At 58.4% G+C, this 22551-nt stretch overlaps 2 protein-coding genes across 2 annotated transcripts; both read left to right on the top strand.

Moving 5' to 3' along the window:
- Positions 1-5290: 5290 nt before the first annotated feature.
- LOC104558551 (extracellular serine/threonine protein kinase FAM20C) lies at positions 5291-10407 on the top strand. The gene is made up of 10 exons (XM_061988952.1): positions 5291-5742; positions 7251-7426; positions 7517-7595; positions 8056-8148; positions 8331-8446; positions 8847-9027; positions 9120-9229; positions 9840-9921; positions 10024-10083; positions 10173-10407. The coding sequence occupies exons 1-10, from the start codon at positions 5291-5293 to the stop codon at positions 10405-10407; spliced, it is 1584 nt and encodes a 527-aa protein (XP_061844936.1).
- Positions 10408-12835: 2428 nt separating this feature from the next.
- SUN2 (Sad1 and UNC84 domain containing 2) lies at positions 12836-20412 on the top strand. Its single transcript, XM_061988951.1, has 18 exons — positions 12836-12948; positions 13047-13208; positions 13688-13860; positions 14025-14159; positions 14332-14427; positions 14608-14701; positions 14921-14991; positions 15248-15372; positions 15724-15948; positions 16035-16112; positions 16198-16241; positions 16741-16906; positions 16992-17204; positions 18282-18366; positions 18478-18593; positions 18762-18929; positions 19353-19445; positions 19540-20412. The coding sequence occupies exons 2-18, from the start codon at positions 13081-13083 to the stop codon at positions 19651-19653; spliced, it is 2124 nt and encodes a 707-aa protein (XP_061844935.1). The 5' UTR covers positions 12836-12948; positions 13047-13080; the 3' UTR covers positions 19654-20412.
- The last annotated feature ends 2139 nt before the right edge of the window (positions 20413-22551 follow it).

Raw genomic sequence — 22551 nt, 5'->3', positions numbered from 1 at the left:
GTCAGAGGGCCTCTGCTATGACTTTTAGGTGCTTCCCCTTTGTAGCTTCCTTGATCCTTGCAGAGTTTCTTTGAGAGGTCACTCTCTAGGTCACAGTTCAATTCTAAAGGATGCTTCTAGATCAATGTGGCGGATCAAACTGGTGGAGGGTCTTACAATTCCTCTTGTTCCTTCTCTGAACCTCAGGGTGTTGGTGGAGGTGTCTTTCCTCCATTTCATCCTGTCAGGAGCTCTCCTGTCAGCCAGGGGTTAGAGCAATATGAAGACAACTAGAAGTGATTTCAGATCTGGACCATCTGTGCTGCGTGGGCCTGACATCCTTTCACACAATTTCTTCTCCATCAGGTGGAAGGGAGTTGCAAGGTAGGGAGGATGCATAACTGGTATCAGAGGTAGTTGGTAGCAGGATACCTGCCTTGTGTGGTGGATGACAGGGGCAGGGTCGCTGTGTGGTGTAGAAGACTCCAAATCCTTGAGCTGTCTCTTGGTGTGGGTGCTCTGGCTCGCTCCAGCTGGCTGCTTTCGTGCAGAGACAGCACCTCTTGTCCGGCACTTTCTGCAGCTGGCAGGTGGAAAAAGCATTCTTTTTCTCTTCCATGACTTTCTATCTCCTCTGGGTTCAGAGGAAAAGGTAAAGCCAGTATGTTTGGAGTGCGTAATGATGCCTTTGGCCATACTGTAGTCACTTCATTTGTGCCTCTTTCCCACTAATGAATAATTAACCGCTGTGCACATCTGCACAGACACTCTGGTCACAGGCATCTGTGCAGGGTCATGGTGACCTGCAGGTGATCCAGGGAGCCCCTTATCTCAGCACACAAGCTTTTGGCCTGTCTGCCAGTTTATCTGTGTGGCCTCCAGCTGACCACAGCTGATGTCTCCCTGACCCACATGGGCAACAAGCCAAGGCTGACCGCTCCCTGGCCCTTCCCCAGTAAGAGCCTGCACACAGATGGAGGGGAGCTGGGTGTGAACTGGCAGCAACTCGCCTCCCACTCTGTACTTCCACCAAGTGCATGGTGGCTCATAGGAGAGCAGCAGGCTACTTTTGTTTCCACGGGTAACAGCTTGCCCACAGGAAATTGCCACAAAGCAACCAGCCTGTCTTAGCTGGCTTGCACACCCATCACTGGCGCCGCACACAAAAGCACGAACCTCAGCTGCCCAAGGTTGAGCTGTGCGTGTCTAGGCCCCTGCTCTGAGTAAGAGTAAGACCCATCAGTTTCCTGCCCGTTTGTAGTGGTTTTGCCTGGGCCAGGTTTTTTGGTAGCAGGGGGGCTACAGGGGTGGCTTCTTTAAAGAAAAAGAGTTGCCAGAAGCTTCCCCTGTACCTGACAGGGTCAGGGCCAGTCAATTTTAAGCTGGACCCTGCACCTGACCCAGGCCTGGCCAATTAGTGATGGAGGTAATGCCTTTGTGAATAACATATTTGAGAAGGAGAAGTTGTTGCGCAGTTGCAAAACTGCAGCAGCAACAGGGAGGGAGAATGTGAAAACATCTCTGCAGACACCAAGGTCGGTGCAGAAGAAGGGGGAGGAGGGTGCTTAGGCACTGAAAAGGCTCCCCTGTGATATGTGGTGAGGACCATGATGAAGAGGTTGTCCCCCTGCAGCCCATGGAGGACCCCATGCCAGAGTGGGTGGATGCCTGAAGGAGGCTGTGACTCTGTAAGTTCATCCTGGAACAAGTTCCTGGCAGGACCTGGGAGTCTGTGGGGGAGGTGCCCACACTGGAGCAGGTTTGCTGTCAGGACTTGTGATCCTGTGAGGAGCTCAGGCTGAAGCAGTCTGTCACTGAGGGACTGTTCTCCTGGTGGATGACCCATGTAGGGGTAGTGTGTGAGGAGCTGCCCCTGTGGGAGGTCCCATGCTAGAGCAGTTTGTGAGGAACTGGAGTCCATGGGAAGGACCCACGCTGGAGAAGTTAATGAGGGACTGTCTCCCATGGGAGGGACCCCACAGTGTAGCACTGGGAAGTGTGAGGAGGCCTCCCCCTGAGAAGAAGCAGCGACAAAGTCCATCTGTAATGAACTGACCACAACCCCCATCCCCTGAGCTGCTGGGGAGGAAGGAAAGTTCCGGGAAGAGGAGGGGTGGGGAGAGGTGTTTTTAAGATGGTTTTATTTCTCATCTCCCTGCTCTTATTGTTTCTTTAATAAATCAAACCTTTTCCTCCCTAAGTTGAGTCTGTTTTGCCCGTTACGCTAATTGCCGAGTGATCTCTCCGTCCTTAACTCACAAGCCCTTTGTTATATTGCTCTCTCTCTCCTGTCCAGTTTAGGAGGGGGAGTGATTTTATGACTGGGTGGACATTGGGCTAAACCACCACGCCGTTGCAAGTTGAGCCGTGCTGCACTGGCCTGGTGTGTTAGAAGGAAGACTTTCACTCTCCTTTTTCAGCCATGCCTGTAACTTTCAGGGGAGCACGGTTTGTGGATCAGATGCTCCCTTTGTCCTGTGTTTTCCCACAAGGGACCCCTCTGATGTTTTGGAGCTTCTAAGGGCTGTCTGCTTCTGACTATAAAACTGCAGTCTGCTGCGGAAGGACTTTGCCTCAGGAATTTTCAGCAGAAAGCTGGGGAACTTGGCAACAGGTGGCTTGCTGTTGTGTTCTCCACATTGCTGCCGTTACCCATCAAAGCATCAGGCTGAGTCAGGTGTAGAAAAGGAGATGAAAAACCCAGGGTGATGCAAGGGTGCCAGCCAAAACAACCCTCCCTTACCTGCCCAGCCTCGAAAGCTGTCTCAGCAGCTCAGAAGAGGGCTGTGCTTCATGATTTCATCCCTCCCTGCTGAGGGCACGTGGGCAACATCGTTATCAGCTCCTGGGGAGTCCTGACGTGGTGCCAGTGGTCTTTGGCTGTACAGCTCCTCCTCCTCACCAAGGGTGACTCCAACCCGCTGGCAAGGGGTAAGGTGAAGGGGAAGCTGGGTGAGGGAGGGAGAGGGGAAGAAAGAGGTGCAAACTCAACTGCTTCTCTGTGATGATGTCATGGCAACAAGCTACGTGGCCACACTGCCAGGCAATGCAATGCAGGCGGGCTTTGAAGCTCCCCAGCTCTTCCCCGTTGCTGGGGGCTCAAGGCTGACTCACTGAAAAACCTTTTGGTTAATATTTAAATGCCAGCATTGAAGTGCTAAGTGGTACAAGTGCCCCGTGGGATCCACCTGCATCTGCTTTCCAGCAGGATGCTAAGTAGGGGAAGGGGTAGGATTGCAAACTCCTAGGGCTTAGCCCAGGGATGGGACTCCTGGTCAGTAGAGTGGTTTCAGCCTGCAGGGTCTCTGACCCCATTTGGCTGGGGAGGGAGGACAGGGAGGTTTTGTACCCCTCAGCCCAGCTTGGAGACAGTTTGGGGCACTGGAAGGAAGGGCATCTTCCTCTGCCCTCTGTCTCCCGAGGGCTGGCTCTGGCCTAAATCAACTCGTGTCCCTGCTCTGGGAGCCAAGCCGAGCTCCTTTGATGCACGTGTTTTTTCCTGGTGTATGTTTTTTTTGCTAAGCAATGACCTAACGATCCTGTGTTCCAGCTACAGCCCCTCCTAGGCACCTTCTTTCCAAACCCTACATCCGGACTGGATCCAGTAAACCTCCTGGAGCAAGACGCTGTGTTCCCTTCCCCGGGGAAGCCATCTGCTCCCCTCTCCTCGGCTCCTTCTGCAGGGCTTCGAGCTCGCCAGCCGGGCTGGAAAGCTCTCCCCGTCCTCTCCGGTCGCCCTGGCTCCCACCGGCCATGTTGTTGGTGCAAGGGAAGGGGACGCGGGGCTGGCTGAATCTGGGGCGGCTGACAGTGTCAGCCGGAGGCGGTTTCCAGGCAACTGTCGTGCCGTGGGACACGCGAGCCGCGGGCGCAGGGAACACGGCGTTCTCACCACACTGCCGGGGCTGGGGGGTGAAGGGACCGGCCTCACACTGACAGAGCCCGCGCCGGACGGACAGCGTGGGGAGGGCAGCAGAGGAAGAGGGTCTCTGGTGTCCCCCCTCCTGCCTGCCGCTCATTTTTCCCTCCATGGCTTGGGTGAGGACGTCTGAGCTGGCTGCTGGTACATGACACTGAGTGATTTCACCTGCCCTCTGCAGCCTTTGGGGAATTGGAAAGAGGGAAAAACATCACTCTGGATTCTGTACCCAAGCCTGGGGGCTTGTTGGGGGTGGTCCCATGTTTCTTTGTCTCTTAATAAATCCAAAACTCCCTCCCTACTAGTGACCAACCTTTTCTTGCTAACACAGCCCAGCTCTGTGGCCCTGGGTGGCAGTGGAAAAGTGAATTTCATAGAATCGTAGAATCACAGAATGGCAGGGGTTAGGGACCTCTAGAGATGATCCAGTCCAACCCCCCGCTAAAGCAGGTTCACCCCCATCAGGTCACACAGGAACGTGTCCAGATGGGTTTGGAAACCTCCAGAGCAGGAGACTCCACACCTTCCCTGGACAGCCTGTGCCAGGGCTCCCTCATTCTCAGAGCAAAGGGGAATTTCTTGTAAAAACAGGATGTCCTTCCCTACCATGAGGTGCCAGTCCTTCCCAGCGATCGATGGGTCTCTGTGCTCACACTGAGGCAGCACCACTGCTCCTGCCTGCCCACCTCCCCTGCCTGCTTCAGGGGCCCTGGGAGCATCCCTGCCCTTCAACCTCACCTGCCTGGCAGCCCTTCCTCACACCGCCAGCCTAGTTTTTCCCCTCACAGGGATGCTGTTACTCACATTCCCTTCATTTTACCTTATTTGAGTGGCTTTTGAAAGGGGCCTTGAGAACAAGTGATCTTGAATTGATGAGGGAGGGTGACAAAATTGCTCTGGCTGAGAAACAAAACTCTCTTGGCTCCCGAGTGTGCAGATATGATTGACGTGGAGAATGGAGCTGCCCAGTGCAAGGCAGGGTGGGTGCTGCAGAGAGGCAGAACTACCTCAATGCCCTGTATACCAAGAAATGTTCTGAAGCTCCATGTGGGTGACAGGATGGTGCAGAGGGGGTTATCTGCAGCCATCGCTGCCCCCAAGCCAGCCTCGTGGCTATTGATTTGGAACTTGCCCCGTTCACGCTAACCTTGGCTCTGCCAGCTCATCCCTTATCAGCACTGATAAACCCCATCATAACCTCCCAGCCCATCCCGCTGCTGTCCGGCACCCCACGCAGTCACAGATCTTTCCTGCCACTGTGCCCACTGTGGTTGCTCTTTTGCTGTGATGCTCTAAATCCAGGACGCCTCACTCCTAGTCTTGCACTGAGTCTGCGGCCACACCAGCTCTCTTCTAGCCCTTGGGTGGGCGCCCACCTCTTGCCAAGGAAGGATGAGGCACTGGCTGCAAACACTTTTCCTAAGGAAATTTAAAGTCAGCCTCCTCTTCCTCCTGCTCTTGGCTGTCCTGGTGCACCTGGCGATGGATTTGACTCTCTCTGCAGCCCACAGGCCCTGCGGCTGTGACGGGAAAGCACCGAAAGCCTCAGGTGTGCCCTCGGGCAGCCCTGTGCTGGCCAGCCTCAAAAAGCTGAGCCTGCGAATCCTTCAGGATTTCAGCGGCAGCAACGGCTCCTTGGAGCAAAGCTCCCGACCGCGGGGAGCAGAGAGGGCTGGGGAGCCCAGGATCCCGTGGCAGGGCAGCACTGAGGGATCGAAGCTGGCAGCGCTTTTCGAGCATCCTCTTTACAACACCCCGATGCCAGAGGTGACGGAGAAAGACAAGCTGTTTGTAGTCAATCCCATGGAGAAGTTCAGCCTGCGCAGCAGCGGGAGTGATGAATGGTGAGGAGGGAGCTTGGCCCTGGCTTGCTTTTGAGGGATACAGTGGGTTTTGGGAGGGTATGCAGCAGGGAGCAAACGTTGTTGTTTCCTCGTGCAGATCAGCATCCCACCCTTGGAGGGGCCCCAGTGGCTGAGCACACTCTTCTTGTGCCTCAGGTCCACTCTCAGCCCTGAATTTCTGGGCTGCTACTCAGGAGCCTGTAGCACGAAGCCAAGCCAAAGGAGACTGGAATTATCCACAGTGTTACGTAGGGTATCCTTTAGGCCATTCCCTTTCCTTCCTCAGTGCCAACTAGCCTTTGTTTTATATATATATATATATTTATACACACATATATGAGGAAGCCCCTACTCCAGATTTTTAACCAGTTTTACCCCCATCTCCTGATAGGTTGGAGATGCAAAGCCTACGATGTAGGTTACCTCTAACCACGAGGCCGTTCCTGTCCTGCCTTTCGCAGGACACCGCCTGACCTCCTTAGTCTCGGCCCGTATGGTGAGCTCACCGCTGCCAGCTGCCTATTTTTATCACTGGTCTACTAACCTCTAATTAGGAGGGAAGATATTAAAAGCTTTAGCGTCACTGACACGTAGCAGCTTCCTTACGGCAAGAATACAGCTTCCAAACGTGGTGGCAGCTAAAACTGGGAGAGAATAAAAGCTGGTCTGAGGGCTGGTTTCTGCAAATGGGCATTTGCCTTGTGTCTGAGGACCACCTTGCCTGTGGATAACCACGGGAGATTGGTCTGCTTTGGTGAGACAGGGACACAGTCTCCATTTTCCTAGAGAGAGAGAGAGGTGGGTTTGGGTTATAGATGCCCTGTGCCAGACTGTCCCATTGCAGTGTTGGTGTGTGCTGGTGCAGAGGTGGGGAGATACCTCCAGGAGCTCCCCTTGAATGCCAGCAAACTGCAAATTTGCAGGAGGCACAGAGACGGGGATAATGCTAATCCAAACTCAGGGAGGAAACCAGAGGTATGGGATAAAACTGTCCCATGATGGGAAATGAACGTTGAGGGTGGAAGTTCAGGTTGGTCCTGGGGATGGCTGCAAAGCCCACGCTCCTCCACCCCTGTTTTATGGACACACGTGTCCCCAGTGAGCATGTGGAGAGGTGTAGCCAGTTGTATTCCCAGGACCTAATTCCTTGGGGGAAAATGATGAGACGAGCTGCTCTGGCAAGGAAATAAAGACACGGATGAGAGGAGCAGGATCAACCCTGGGTATTTTCCAGGGGGGATGTGAGATAAAATACTGAGCTCCCTCTGGCTGTGCCAGCAGGTCTTCCTGGCCACCAGCCACAGATGGAATCTGCCCTCGTACCAAGAGCCCCAGGAAGGGTGCATGGGGCAAGAGGGTTTATCTCCATCCAGGGCTTGTGCTGGGCCTTCCACCTGCCTCAGCCTCCACATGCTGGCTCTTGGGAAGGGCCTGGGGACAGAAGACCCATGCCATCCCAACTAAATACTGTCATCGTTGTTGGGGTGGTGGTGGCTGTTGGGCTGCAGGGTCAGCAGCAGTAAAGCCGAGACGCTCCCCCCGACAGGGAAGACGGCCTACGACACCTACCCCACCTGGCTCAAATTCCACGTCGGCATCAACCGCTATGAGCTGTACCCTCGCCGGGACCCCCTGCTGCTCCCCCTCCTCCAGGACCTGGCCATGCAGAGGATTGTCAGCTCGGGTACCACCTCCCTGCCCGCACCCCTGCCCGCACCCCTGCCCCGCTGCCCCTGCCTCTCGTCCTCCCTCACCCCCATGTGCTTCCTTTCAGTCCAGAAGACTGGTGGGACCCAGCTCAAGCTCATCATGACATTTCCAAATTATGGGCAGGCTCTCTTCAAGCCCATGAAGTGAGTAGAGCCAGGGACAACCCCATAACCCACCCACACGGTCCCGTTAGGTGGGGAGCGGCAGCCAGAGGAGACAGGCTTTGCGCCCTGTGTTGCTTCAACTCGTCCACCCCAAAACTGAGGCATGCGGGACGGTCCCCTTCCCCTTGCCTTCCCTGGTGATGCTTGCAGCAGGCTGGGCGCAGCTTGTGATGGGGTAGTGACCTCCAGTGGTGAAAAGAAGAAGGTGGTCTATGATGAGCATCCAGGACCAACTAGTCCTTGGGTTGGGAGCAGGGGGTGCGTGGGGTCCAGGCTGGTGAGGACTGCACTACCCAGTGGGGAGTGACTGGAGGAGACCAGCTCTGGCTGTGCCTCCGGTGGCAGCAGGAACACAAGGTGAGGAGTGGTTTGTAGCCAAGCCCATGCTCAGGGTGACTCCCTCCATGGCTGTTGGCCCTCCCCTCCTCTCTCCCCCCAGGCAGACCCGGGACCAGGAGACCCCCGCCGACTTGTTCTATTTCTCAGACTTTGAGCGGCACAACGCAGAGATTGCAGCCTTCCACCTGGACAGGTGAGCACAAGCTTGGCATCCAACTCTGCCATCCCACAACAGCAAAGCGGCAGAGAAACCGCTCCTTCGCCCCTCCTCTTCCTCCCTGTCATGGGAGAAACCCCATCTCACGGCAGCTTTAATAACTCACTGTGAAAACCAGCCTGGATCGGCGAGAAACGTTTCCTAGTCCTGTGTTTCAGGATCCTGGACTTTCGGCGAATCCCTCCAGTTTCTGGCCGTTTGGTCAACATAACGAAGGAGATTCGTGACATCACCACGGACAAGAAACTGGCCAAGACTTTCTTCATCTCCCCAGGTGAGGTTTCACGCCATCCATGCACAAAGTACACCTGGAACCAGCTGCTCCCGCCCTGGCTTCCCCTGCGCCGGGGCAAAAAAATACAGTACAATCAGAATATTCCCAGATACGAGAACAAATCATGTCCTATCAACCTGAAATTCTGCAGTAAATCATAGAAGCACAGAATCCTTGTGGCTGCAAAAGACCTTCCCTTTGGGGAAGCAGCCCTTTGGGGACTGCTCCCGCTCCTGCTGCAGGGCTCTCTGCTCCTTCCTTGCCATTGCTTTGCTGGTGGCAGGTGGCCACGATGCATGGAGCATCCTCACCTGGCTGCCTGCCAGACCAACCTGCGTGGGGTTAGCAGCCTCGTTGCCTTCCTGCTTTTCACCCTCCTTTGCTTTGTCCCCACGGCCAGTGGGCAACGTCTGCTTCTACGGGGAGTGCTCCTACTACTGCTCCACCGAGCACGCCGTCTGCGGCAGGCCGGACCAGCTGGAGGGCTCCATGGCCACCCTGCTGCCCGACAAGACCTTGGCCAAGCGCCGCTCCTGGCGCAGCCCCTGGCGCCGCTCCTACCACAAGAGCAAGAAGGCTGAGTGAGTTGGGCACGAGGGGCACAGCGTAGCAGAGCCGTGGGGCAGAAGGAGCTGTTCCATGGCTGCTCTCATGGCCATGTCCCCCCACACAGGTGGGAGTTGAACCCCAACTACTGCGCTAAGGTGCGGGAGACGCCGCCCTACGACAGGGGCCATCACCTCCTTGACCTCATCGACATGGCGGTCCTCGATTTCCTTATGGGTGAGCCCCACCGTGACGTGCTGGGGGCTGTGGGGGCGCCTTGGGAGTGAGAGACCCAAACAGCTCCACAACCTGCAAGGTTTGCTGGCCACACCACCACTCAGGCTGCAGAGAGCTGTGCCCTTACCCAAAACAAGAGCAGAGGGCTCTGAAGGACAAGAGATGCCAGGGAGGGCCCAGCTGAACACCCTGGGCATGAGAAGTGTCTCCCACACGCAGCCCCTGGGGAGCCAGGGTGGATGGTGATGCTTCCTGGGGCTTGTGCTGCTTCTCGCATACCCAGGGCATGCTTCCTCCCCTCACTGTCCCTCTGCCATCATCTGACTTGGAGGGATTCCCATCTCCCAGTCCTCGGCCACCCAGCCGTGCCTTTCCTGTTACTTCTGCTCCATTTGCCACTGTTATCCCTCCACGGGGCTGTGGAGATGAGAAGGGGCCTAGAGGCTCTGGGGGCTCTGCTCAGGTCCCCCCCATGGCCACGGTCACTAGATGAGCACCTCAGAGGTGCCCTCAGCCCCTTTTCCCTGGCCTTTGGGTTTCGTTCTCGCACCAAGAAGGTGCTCCACCTCCCAGCCCACCACCTGATGACAAACTTGTTGCCCTGACACAGGCAACATGGACCGGCACCACTATGAGACCTTCGAGAAATTTGGGAACGACACTTTCCTCCTCCACCTGGACAACGGCCGCGGGTAAAGTGGTGTGGGAGGGAGACACAATGCACCCCACGCTGGGCTCTGTGCCACAGGGCGATGCCACCCTGATGCTGTTGGTGGTTTTCTCCCCCCCCCCAGCTTCGGCACGCACTCACGTGATGAACTATCCATCCTGGCCCCCCTCCAGCAATGCTGCAGGTAAGGGGTTCCTGCCACCCACCCTACCGCTGCCATCAGGGAGAGGACCCCCGAAGGGCTGAGACCTCTCCCTCCCTCATCTACGGCAGCATCAAGAAGTCAACCTACCTGCGTCTGCAGCTGCTGGCCACCCAGCCCTACCGCCTGAGCGACCTGCTGCGGGAGGCGCTGGCTGCCGACCCGCTGGCCCCCATCCTGGCCGAGCCCCACCTGCGGGCGCTGGACCGTCGCCTGGGGAAGGTGCTGGCAGCGGTGGCACGCTGCCTGGCCAGGACGGCCCACCCGCACCAGGTGCTGGTGGATGATGTGGGGTCGCGGGTGTGACAGGGGGCTCTGTGGGGCTGGAGGTGCTTTGGTGCTCTGCCGAGGGCAATGTGGGGACTGGCGTGCAGCTCTGATACCGTGAGACGGCGGCGTTCGGCGGTGCCGGAGCCAGAGGCATGCCACGCCAGAAAAGCAGGCTGTAAGGATAGCTGGGATGGGGAGGGTATTTAAATAAAAAGGTTGGCCCAGTGGAGAAGACACAAGCTGAGATCTCCCCAGCCAAGGCTGCTTTCCCAGCCCTGGCCTGTCCTTGCATGCTTGGACGTGTCGCTTCAGCTCTCCAAAGCCTTTTAGCAAAGGGGTAGGGATTTTTCCTGCCTTTCCCCAGCAAGAGTTGTTAAACTGGAGCAGTTGGCAAGCTCCTTGTGTGCCGCTCCCAGCACGGCAATGCCCTGGTGATGCCCAAAAAGAGAGCTGAGCCTCCTCACTGCCAGTGTGGGGAAAGCGAGGCACAAGCTCCCAACCACTCGCTGCTTATCCCTTCCCACACCCACGGCTCCAGCATCACCACCCCCACTGCAGCACTCAGGGGGAAAAAATCCCAATCCGTTCCCCAGCATCTTCCCAAATTCCCCAGGAACTTCCACCAGCTCCCATCCTGCCTGAAAAAGTGACTCTTGGGAAGAGACAGATTGACCTGGGGTCATGCTCCCTATTTAGTGCCCGTTGGCTCAGCACCCAGCTTATGCCCTGAGCCTCCCTGGGGGGTTAATCTGCGACAGTGTTACATCAGCCAGGGCGGGTGGCATCGCTGCCACCCCTGACAGGGCACAGGGTTGGCATTGGTATGGCCAGAGATGAAGGTGCCACTGGTGAGGAGAAATGCCCTCCAGCCTGGCCGGGAGCAATGGGGAAGCTGCAGAAAAAGGCGAAGAAGGGTGATTGGTGCAGTGGAAGCTGGAGCAGCCCTGTGAATGTCAGGCCAAGATCTAGGCTGGCACAAAAAATGGGCTCAAAAGTGAGAGGAGGAAAAAAACACAAGAAGAAAAAGGAGACAAAGAGGATCTGTCCGTGTTACACAACGGCAGCGGGGACTCTGAATCGGGGTTTGTTGCAATGTGCCCCCCCTCGTCACTGGTGGCACGTCCTCTGTCCTGCTGCTGCTGCCCTGGCCCGTGCACCAAACCCCGGCACAGGGAGGAAAAGGTTTCAGGGCCGTTTTGCAACGGGTTACTCCCCTTCCGCCAGCTTCATGGGTTTTAACCTTTCTATAAACACACTTTTGCTGCCCTCCCCAAAGCTGGCGGCGCCATTCCCTCCCCGTGCCCTACAGACAGCCTATTTCCCCCCCTCACCGAGCCCCACACCCCCTACAAGTCTTCTAGCGAGGCGCCATGGGACTGAGCAGCCGGGCCGTGGGAGGGCGGCTGTGCTCGCAGCACAGCGACGTTGCACAAGGTCCCGGCTGTGCCGCCGCACGCCCGAGGCCCCACGGGAGGCCCCGCGTTTGGCTCACACCCTGCTGCCGAGCCGGCCCGGCCGCCCGTGGCGGGACAGGGCAGGTAGCGGGGTGTCTGGTGCTGCGGGCGGGCACGGGGAGCTGCAGAACCCGCCTGCCCGGTCCAGGCAGCGTGGGCACACCGGGGCTGCCCACGCCGCGGGGATGGATTTGGCCGTGTCGTCCTGACGGGTGGTGCGTGGGGGTGACGAGTATTTTCCACCCCACCGAGGCAAACCAGCAGAGCATCCTCCCCTGTCGTAAACCCAAGCGGGGCCGGGGCACAGTCCTGCACCTGGGAGCCCCCATTTTGGGCCGGCATCACCCGTGGGACCTGCCCTTGCCTGGCAGCGTGGGCTGCATCCTGCCTTTGGTGGGCATGGCGTGATGGGGAGGGGGCGGGGAAGAGTCCCACGGGGATGAGGTGCTCGGTGACCCATGGGCAATCAACGGGTGAGGAGGGGCCCTCCCAATCACCCCTCAAACAAACGATGACAACAGAAGAAAATGATTTCAGGAAATATGAGTAAAATAAATGAAAACAAAATCTAAAAGAAAAAACAAGTAAAACAATTTTTTAACGTAGTAATTTTAAAAATCGATAAACACAAAAGAAATAAAACCAATTAAAATAAAACCAAATCGATCTCGACAATCGTAATAAAATCGACCAGAACAAAACCCGAAAAACGCAATAAAACGAGAGTAAATTGGTTTCACAAACATGACAATGGAGGCAATAACAGCGACGACGATGACACGAACGATAACGATGACGATTATCATAGGGAAGGGGATACCGACGAGGCCCGAAAGGCCGGGGGTGGGACGGACACACACGGGGGGAGCGGTGCAGCGGGGCGGAGCGGCGGCGGCGGCGGCGGCGGGGGCTGGGGGGGGGGAGTTGGTTAACGGGGGGACGGACCGGGGCGGGGAGGAGGTGCGGGGGGAGGGGGGGGCGGTGCCGAGGGTGGGGGCGGTGGCGGGGCCGCCTTCCCCTGCAAAACAAAAGGGAGCGGAGCGGCGGCTGGCAAGGAGGGACAGAAAGACAGACAGACAGACGCACGGACGCTTATGCCCGCCCCGCTCTGCGCGACTCGCCGGTGGGTTTGCGTGGGGCGGGGCAGGGCGGGTTGGGGGTTCGGTCTGTAGGGGTCTCCCCAGGTGGGTCCCCTCCCACTGACACTTTCCGCTCCTCCAGGTGAGTCGTGCCCTCCCCATCCCGCGCCGCCGCCATGTCCCGCCGCAGCCAGCGCCTGGTCACCACACGCTATTACCCCGGGGACGATGATGCCGCCACCAGCAGCAGCAGCAGCTCCCTCCTGGGGGGCCAGCAGCTCCCTTTCAAGGAGAGCAGCGGCAGGTTAGTGGGGCGGCAGGTTCCCTTACCCTCCCAAACGCGGCCAGGGCCCCCCATCCCACCCCACGCAGCGGGCACCTTCCCGGGGCGGGCCGCGCGCGGCGGCATCGCTGCGTTCCGGCATGGCTGCCGGGCACCGCGGCGCCGGCTGCGCCCCGATCCGGCACAGGCCCCTCTGCTGCCCGCCTCGCCCCGGCGCGGGTGGCTGCGTGCCCCGGCGGGATGGCGGCAGGGAGGTGAGCGGCGTGTGCCGGCCGGAAAACCGCAGCGGTGGCGACGGAAGCGCTGCCGGCAGCCTCCCGCCCGGGACGGCCTCTCGCAAAGCGCCGGCTGCACCCTCCGAAACCTGCTGCTGCCTTCCGACTCTAGAGGGAGGGAGGGAGGGAGGGAGGTGATGCCGGGCAGGGGGTTGGGCTCAGTTCCCCGTTTCTCACCCGTGGGTGCACCCGCGCGGCTGCTGAGCCCGTTCTCGTCCCCGGTAGGACCATCAGGAGGAAATCGAGCAGCACGAAGCGTCTGTCTCCTGCCCCCAGCACTCAAACCTCCTACTACAGCGAGTCTGTGATGAGCGAGTCTTACCTGGGGGGCCCCCGGGGCCTCGCCGCCCTGGGCAGTTCCATGCTGGATGATGCCCTGGACAGCAGCACGTACTGGGGTGAGCCTTCCTTCCCTCCCTTCCACGGCAGCTGGGGACATCCCTGGGTGCTCGAAGAGAGCTGGGGTAGCCCCCCTGCCCCTGCCCAGGCCAGCTGACCCAGATATCTCCTGTGGGGATTGTGGTGGCTGGTTTCTCAGGGGAACTCTGTGGTTTGGGGGCAGGTGGGGAGTTCTCTACCAGGAGGAGAAGAGGCACAGGGGACACCGAGTCCAGTAAGATCAACGGGCTGCTGGAGAGCAAGACCTATGACACCTACGCCTCTTCGTCTGGGTACTCCTCGGAAGATGACTATGCTGGTAGGGATGCCCCTCTGCAAGGGTGCGCATGCTGGGGGAGATGTCCCCTTGGGGACCAGTCCAGGGCTTGGCTGTGTTGCCAGACTTTCCTGCGTGCCACCCTTTGCCCTGGGCAACACACAGGGGTGGAGGCTTTGTTTGATGACTCACTGCCTCACTTCTTCCTTTCCAGGTCACTTTTACTCGGGCCAGAGTAGCTCTGGGTCAGGGCTGAGGACTGCAGCCTCCCGGGTGGGCTCCTTCCTCTGGCAGGTGTTCACCTCCCCGGGTGAGTGGAGAGAGCTGGCAGAGGCTTTCTAGCAGCAGCTTTCTTCCCTGACAGTGTTTCCACTCCTAGTGTTCCCTGGTCAGGTGGAGGAGCTCTGTCTCCTTGTGTGAGCATCCTCAGGGATGGTGGGGGCATGTCTGCCAGGCCCCCTGCCCTGAGGCTCAGTTTCTCTCCCGGCAGTTCGGTTCCTGGGGTGGCTGTTCTCGGGGCTGGCAGCTGCCTGGCACCGCCTCACTGGCGCAACTCCTCACCTGGGCAGAGTCCCCCTCTCCAGGTGAGTGTGGTGATGGGACGCTGGGATGGGGATGGTATGGGGAAGGCTTGCAGGACCCCAGAGAGGGAGTATCCCACAGAGCCTGGTATGTATTGTTTGGATGCTTTATGCTGAAGTCCAGCTGGGCTTTGCTTCCCTTCTGGCCCCCATCCAAAGGACTGCTGATGTGGGGAAAGTGGCTGCAGTCATACAGGTGCCTTTTTCTTCTCTGCACTCCAGGCGTTACCCGCGGCTCAAGAGGTCCCTGCTGCTCCTCCTGCTCCTCCTGCTCCTCGCTGCTGCTGCCTATGGTGAGTCAGCCTGGCTTTTGATTGTTGCCTTGAGATCTGGGGCAGTGCAGAGCATCTCACTCTTGTACCTGAGGGATGGGCCCCAGCTTAGTGTTTGTGGCTCCGAGTACCCTAGTGCACCTGCATCCCTGTGCTGGGGCCTCCTGGTAACCCCAGGTGATTGCTAATGGCTGAGCCTCTGCATGTCCACCCCATTTCCCTCTGTGGCTCATTACTGGCCTTCCATTTTAACCATCTCACTTTCCTGCATGCCCAGGAGCTTGGTACTTCTACCCATACGGGCTGTCACCACTCAGCCTCCCTGCGTTCCCGTGGTGGGGAGCTGGAAAACTTTCCTCCTCTGGTGTGCCTGGGGCAGGGGACCTCACTGTGCTGGACAAGGTAAGCCTTGGCAAAGGCACAGGGGTGGTCCTGGTGGGGTGGGGGCTGTGCAGCTGGGACAGTGTGGTCGCTGGCTGAAGGAGCCCTTCCAGGGAATGGGGAAGTGGTGGTGGAAGATGGGGCAAACAGTGGCTCCATGCTGGTGGAAATGAAAATTCCCTCAGCTTGTGGCCATCTCGCTTTTAGAGTGGCCTGGGGTTGGAACAACTGCCTTATTTTGAAGCAGCAGATGAATAAGATGCTGCTGACCGTGGGGACTGGGTGTCCCAGGTCCCCTTTCTCCCCCTGCGGGTGTGGGGATCTGCACCTCCCCAAGGGGGCTGCCTCACACCCTGCCTTTGCCCACCGCAGGGGCTGCAGGGGGAGCAGCGGCTCCTGGCTCGCTTCCAGGCCCTGGAGAAGCGCTTCGAGGCGCTGGAGGCCGAGGTGTCGCGGTGGGAGCTGCGCCAGGGAGCGGCGGCGGCGGGGGGCGAGCTGCCCCCGGGGGACATCCTGCCGCTGCTGGAAGGGCTGGTGAGCCGCCGCGACACGGGCCTGAGGGAGCGCCTCCGCACCGAATTCGCCAGCCACCTCCAGGTGAGGGGCATGGGGGGGGCGAGCGGAGATGTGGGCGCAGATGGGGAGCTGGGCTCTGACGTTCCACGCTGTTCCTCACCCTGCAGGGTGAGCTGGCTGCCCTCCGAGCCCAGGTACAGAGCGACTTGGATGGGCGCCTGGGGAAGATGGCGCAAGCCTCTCAGGTAAGGGGATGGACGTACGGTGGTACCCGAGCAGGATGCCCCTCCTCAGTGTCATGGGTCTCACTCCCTCCCCTTCTCCTGGCAGGAGATGGAGGCACGCTTGCTGGAGCTGATGTCCAAGGCGCAGAGGTAACGCTGGCTGTGACTGGGCAGGGCTGCCCCTTTGTTAGGGGCAGAATGAAATCCTTGCAGGGAGGCTTAGGAGGGGTTTCCAGGTCTGGTTTGATCAGGGACAAGGAAGAGGTTGAGAGGTACAGTTTTGATGGAAAGCAGAAGTGATGGATATGTGGCAAAGAAAGTGCCCTGGCTGGCAGCAAATGCCCTTCACCACTGTTACTTTGCATCACTGTGGAGAAGGAGTGAGCTGGGGATGCTTTCACAGAATCATTTTGGTTGGAGAAGACCTTTAAAGATCGTCAAGTCCAACCGCTAACCTCGCACTGCTAAGCCCACCCCTAAACTTCCCCCAAGGTGAGGCAGAATTGGCCGTTGCCACAGGAATTAAAAGCATGTGGGTCTGCACATGGGCTTGTGTAGGCAATGAGGAACGAACCTCTCCTCTTTCCCAGTTGGCAGAGGGGAGCTGGGACTGCGAGTGCAAGGTGTTGTTGCTTTCCCCCCGGCACAGCTCGGCACAGGAGGACTTGCGAGGGAGCTTCCGGCAGGAGGTGGGCAAGCTGGAGCAGGAGGTGGCCTCGCTGAGGAGGGAGCTGGCAGGCCTCAAGTCGGACCAGGAGGTGATGGGGAAGCACGTGGAGGGGATGCTGGAGCAGCTGAAGGCGGTGCGGGCTGACGTGAGTCCCCTGTCCCCACACCGTCTGTCAGAGGGAGGCGCGAGGGTCCTTGCTGCGGGGCTGAGATCTGCTGCCGCCCTTGCAGGTGGAAGCTCAGTTCCCAGCGTGGATCAGCCAGTTCCTGTCACAACCCCGGCGGGATGGGGCCGCTGGCCTCATCCTCCAGCGGGAAGACTTGCAAGCTGAGCTCCAGGCTCTGGAGCGCAAGATCCTGGCCAAAATCTCAGAGGACCGGAGGCTGGCGGCACGGGACGGAGTGGCCCTGCGGCAAGGAGGGACCGCGGGGGTGACGGAGGAGGTGAGCGCTGGCCTGAGTGCTAGGGACACGATGGGGACCAGGGCTGTGGGATTGGGGGCTGTGCCCCATTGTGTGTGTGCCGGGGGGAGGGGCTGGTGCTTGTGCCCAGTAGATGGCAGGGCTGTGCGGACAGCCCTTACAGCTGAGGCATTGTATCCCACCTGGCAAGAGCATCCCCAAAGCTCCCCCATCTCTGAAACTCCTCCATCCCCGTCCCTTCTCGGCTGCAAACCTTCCCCAGGTTGTACCTCTGCCCTGGAAGGGGCCACAAGTGGCGATATCCGCATGCCTGCGAGGCTCTTGTCATCTTAAATCCAAGTTTCTGCTTGTGCATCTTTCACCCAGAAGGCAGAGCAGGTGCCAGCAAAGTTTCCACGGGATGAGCATCTTGCTCGCTGTCCCGTCCTCCAGCAGCACCGCTGAGTCACATGGGGCAAAGCATTTTGGCAGAATGACACCACAGGGAAAAAATGATCTGTCTTGCTTTGGAAAGAGTTGTTAGCAATTCCCTGCGGAGGCAGTGGAGGGGAGGGATCAGGCTGGGATTAGCAGTCTGCACAAGCTGTGTGTGCCCCGTAAAGTTTAGCAGTGGTGCTGCACGGTCCCAGCTCCTGGGGCTGCTGGGTTTGGCTCCAGAAGGGTTCTCTAGCCAGCTCTCAGCTCTTTTCTGGATGAAAGGGGCTCCCATTGGCCCTGTGGGATGGGGCAGGACAGACGAGCAGAAGATGCTGAGGAAGACTGGGTGGGCTGTCAGACTGTGTCTGGTACCTGCTGGAGGAATCCCCTGCTGGCACTTGCCCTTCTTTTGTGATAGGGAGTGGTGAACCCAGCACGTTTGGGCACTACCCCTTCGTAGTGCAGCTCTTCTTGTCCAGGTTATTTTTAGCAGCCCCTAAAAAGGCTTCCCAGCCAAACACATGTGCTCTCATTTCTGCCACGGTGATTCATCCCCTGGCTGCTCTAGGGGAAGGTCCTTGCACCCTCTCTGCCCTCCCAGGGTGGAAGTGGGGAGGGGGGGCAGGAAGCCCATGCTGGCCCTTCACCCCTCTCTTGCCCTCTGCTTCCTTCCCCCTGCAGCAAGTGCATCTCATCGTGGGCCAGGCCCTGAAGCGCTACAGCGAGGACCGCGTGGGGATGGTCGACTATGCCCTGGAGTCAGCAGGTAGGTGATGGAGGGGCTCTGGCCCACCTGGGACACACCAGCCATGCTGGGGAGGGGAACCACAGGGTGCTGGCACGCAGCTTACCTGCTGCCTTCCTCCCTCCGTGCCAGGGGCCAGCGTCATCAACACCCGCTGCTCTGAGACCTACGAGACACGGACGGCGCTGCTGAGCTTGTTTGGGATCCCCCTGTGGTACCACTCACAGTCCCCTCGTGTCATCCTGCAGGTGAGGACCCACAGAGCCAGACCCCACTGAGGAGGGGGAAGTTGGGCTTGGTGGGTTGGCTCGGAGTGACAGCAAGGGCTTGGTAAAGTGGCTGGGCTGATGTGAGGGGGAGAAAAAAATGTCAGTGATGGTGATAACATTGCTGCTGTCTCGCTCCCGTGCTTGTAGCCAGATGTCAACCCTGGGAACTGCTGGGCCTTCCGTGGGTCCCAGGGCTTTGCCGTCATCCGCCTCTCCAGCATCATCCGCCCTACAGCCGTGACGCTGGAGCACATCCCAAAAGCCCTCTCGCCCCAGGGCACCATCCCCAGCGCCCCCAAGGACTTCGCTGTCTATGTGAGTGCCCTCGTCCTGACCCAAGGGAGGAGTAAGGGGATACAGTGGGAAGAGGCCATAGTGGAGGGTCTCAGAGGGGGAGGGCTAGTGAGCCCCATACCTGGTAGCGGGTTGCTCTGGGAGGTTGCTCTTATCCTGAAGAAGTGATGCTGGAGGGTGAGAAGGGGAGCACTGACCTTTGGTGAGGATTTTGGGGGACACTGGGAGAGATGGGAGAAATTAGGTGTAATTCTCAGTCTTTTTCCCCACCCCTAATCCTTCCCCACTCATCCCTGTCCCCATTTGTCCTGGAAGAGCAGGAGTGGGGGCCAAGCACACTTGGGTCTCTGTCTCTCTCTTCTGTCCCCTGCACACTCATCACCTCTGGTTTCCCTCTCTGATCACCCCTGCTTCTCCCTTTCTGCCTCCCTGCCCCTCTTGCAGGGCTTGAAGGAGGAGAGAGAGGAGGAGGGCCTTCTCCTCGGGCAGTTCACCTACAACCACGACGGTGACCCCATCCAAACGTTTTACTTAGAGGTAAGCGCTTTTCCCTTGGAGCACCCCCACCCTAAGAAGAAACTGGGGTCTCTGGGGTCTCTTACACCCTTGTTTTTTTTCCCTTCTGGCCAAGGGTGACGCTGTGGGCACGTACCAGCTGGTGGAGCTGCGGGTGCTGAGCAACTGGGGCCACCCCGAGTACACGTGCATCTACCGCTTCCGCGTGCACGGGGAGCTGGCGCACTGAGCCCCGGCTCCGCGCGGCACGAGGACGCGCCCAAGCCGGCTGGTTCGCCGCTTCGCACACACGCAGGAGCCCTGAGCTGCGCCAGCGGCCGCCCCGCGGAGCTGCTCCCCTCGCCGGGTGGGAAGAGGAGACTGAGCTGGTGTGGGAGGGGTGAGGCTTTCCCTCTTCCAGCAAGTGGGGTGCAGGGGGAGAGGGTGAGAGCATCCCCTGTGGGTGCTAGGGCAGCCTGGCTTGTTTTCACTGCGCATCAGACACTTTATAACTTCTGAAGCTAATGTTTTTTTATCGGGTCTGCGCAGCCCTTCATCCTCTCTTTCTGAGGGCACGTCTAGCCTTGGGGGGCTTGGGAAGCAGGGGTTGGAGTTTTTGCCATGTGCTTCACGCGGGCTTGGGCGCGATACGGTGTGTGGGACCGCGGTGGCCACCGGCTCGCTGGCACGGGAGTCAGTAGGAGTCACTGGTCATGGCCACCGAGTCTTTTCCCCCTTTTCCACATGGGGTCCTTTCTCCTGCCTTAGCGTAGGTTTAGATCTCCAGACCTGCCAGCAGAGGAGAAAGAAGACAGTATTACTGAAGTATTAACATAAAGCTAACGGTTTGTGGGCAGCGGGAGGGGCGGAACGGGGCACGTGTTGGTGGCAGAGCCTGCCCCGCTGCTGTTTGCCCGCCGGAGCCCTCCTGCTGCTGGCGGCTGCACTGAGTCTGGGTGATGTGGGCAGCTCCCCAGTATTAAGCTTGACAATGCTGTTGAAAACTGTTGCCTGCTTCCCTTTTTGGGTTTGTTCTGTTGTGGTTGGGGTTTCTTTAAGGGGGGCGGGGGGGGAAGGACAGGGTGGTTATTTTCCAGTTGGGGTGTTGGGGGTTTCTTTTTGTTTTTGTAGTAACAAAGTTAAAAAAGATGAGGGTTTGGGGTTTTTTTCTATGTGATTTCTACTTAACCAGAGAATGTTACGTGGCACCGCTTGGGCAAGCGGTCTAGCTGTGGAGAGGCTTAGAGCTTTGTGTAGTAGGAGCCTAGCACACGCAGTAGGATAAGCTGAAATAAGAGGAGCAGAGCTGTTGAAAGTATGGGCCTTGGTAACTGGACCTGGGAGACAAGGTCCTCTGTGGACCGCTGCTCACCTGGCCTTGGACATGTCTGCACGTGCCTGGGGCTGCTCACTCGTGGCTGCTCACCCGTGGCTGCAGCTGCATGTAGGCAGCTGCCCCAGGGCTCTGTATGGCTGTCTCCATGCCTCAGTGGTCTGTTGAGTTGGGAGGGAGGAGAGGCCGCTTTCCTTGGGGCTGCAGGTGCCAGTGTGGTTCTTCCCCTCAGGGGGGCAGCAGGGCCGTGCAGTTCAGGGCCACCTCTGTCACCTCCTGGTGGCAGGTGGCTGGTGTGAACTGGCCTCCTTTCTCCTGCAAGGGAGTTCCTTTGCCTCCTGTCCTCTCGCTGGCTGCGCTCTGCTCACCCAGCACTGGCCGCAGGGGCCTGTGCCACAGCAGGACAGGGAGTCCTGCCTCCATCGGGCACTAAATCCTGCCTGTGCCCACTGTGTGATAGAGGGGAGTGGTGGCAGGGGACTGCAGGAAGGAGGCACAGGGACCTTCCTTGGCTGAGGAGTGCCAGGGCCCTCTGGCCACTCCAGCTCCTGGCTGCCTGCAGCACGATTCCTTTGGCTTACGTTCTTGGCTGGTGTTTACAGTCTCCACACTTGTCCTGTTTTGCTGAAAGAAAAGCTGAAGGGCTCATGTTTAGTGTTTTGGCCCTGTCTGACGCCGGTGTCATCCTTCCCCTAGCACCACCAGCACCAGGGGAGCACCAGGAACTGATTCCCCCTGTGGGCTTCTATGCTTCCAGCACTGTAAGGTGAGGGGCATAGAGGAGGGGAAGGGGCTAAAGAAGTGTTTCCCTTTAGCATGCCCTGAGGTGCTGTGGGTAGAGGCAGTGAGCCTTGACCATCCCTTGAGCCTTGAGAGAAGGAAGGGCACAAACCCATCTCCAACAGGTTAGTCAGGAGCTCCCTGCAGAGCCGGGAGGCCCTGCTGCAGGGAGAAAGCAGACCTGCAGCCGGCTCCAGTGAAGAGAAATTCTCTCCTATGTTGAGCAGAGTCTTAGTTCTTGGCATCCACAGCCAGAGTTATTTTAAACTTGTCTACAGCTGCCCGCTTGCCTCGGAGCCATGGCCGTGAGTGCTCTGTGCACAACAAGTTGTGCTTTTAGGAAGGCCTAGACCTGTCCCAGGCTCGGCAGAGCAGCTCCTGCATCTAACTGAATGATAAAGAGAGAGCAGATGTAAAGGTCTCCCCCTTCCCCAGGGGTTCTCTGTTGGCTGGAGCAAATGTCTTAACCGTGAGGCTGTAAAAACCCTTTTCTAACCTCCCACCTGGCTTCTTGGCCTCCTCTGCCTTGGGCCGTCAGGGTGGACAGGGTGTTTTGCCCAAGAGGAAATGCTCGTGTGGTAAATCAGGCAGGCTGGTGAGAGGGGAAGTTGGACTGTGGGATCTCTGCTCCTTCCAAAGGGCTGTAAACTACTGCTGGCTATAGGGTAGCTCCTGTTTGGCCTTTACAGGGCAAGCTTGCTTGCCCTCTTCTTTTGGAGATTAAAGTCTGAGGTAAACACCTATGGAGCCATCAGTGAGAGGTTGCCCTGGGGGCTTATGCTTTTTCTCTAGGAGATAGTGCTTGCTTTAGAGGCCTCACCATGCCACCTGCATGAGTAAGGCAGCCTGAGGCTCTCTGTGGTGTTTTTTAGCCCTCAAATCCTGCAGTGGTGCCAGGCTGGGCCTGAGCACCCACACAGAGTGCCTGGCCAACTGCCTCCTGCCCCCAACAGCTTGCAGGATTTCTGCCACACTTTCCTGAGCTGCAAAGGAAAAGAGAGCACATAAACCTGCTGCATCAGCATCTGCATCTTG

The sequence above is a fragment of the Colius striatus genome, chromosome 1 (genome assembly GCF_028858725.1).
Source record: "Colius striatus isolate bColStr4 chromosome 1, bColStr4.1.hap1, whole genome shotgun sequence".
NCBI lineage: Eukaryota > Metazoa > Chordata > Aves > Coliiformes > Coliidae > Colius > Colius striatus.
This window is presented reverse-complemented; position numbering and strand designations above follow the sequence as displayed.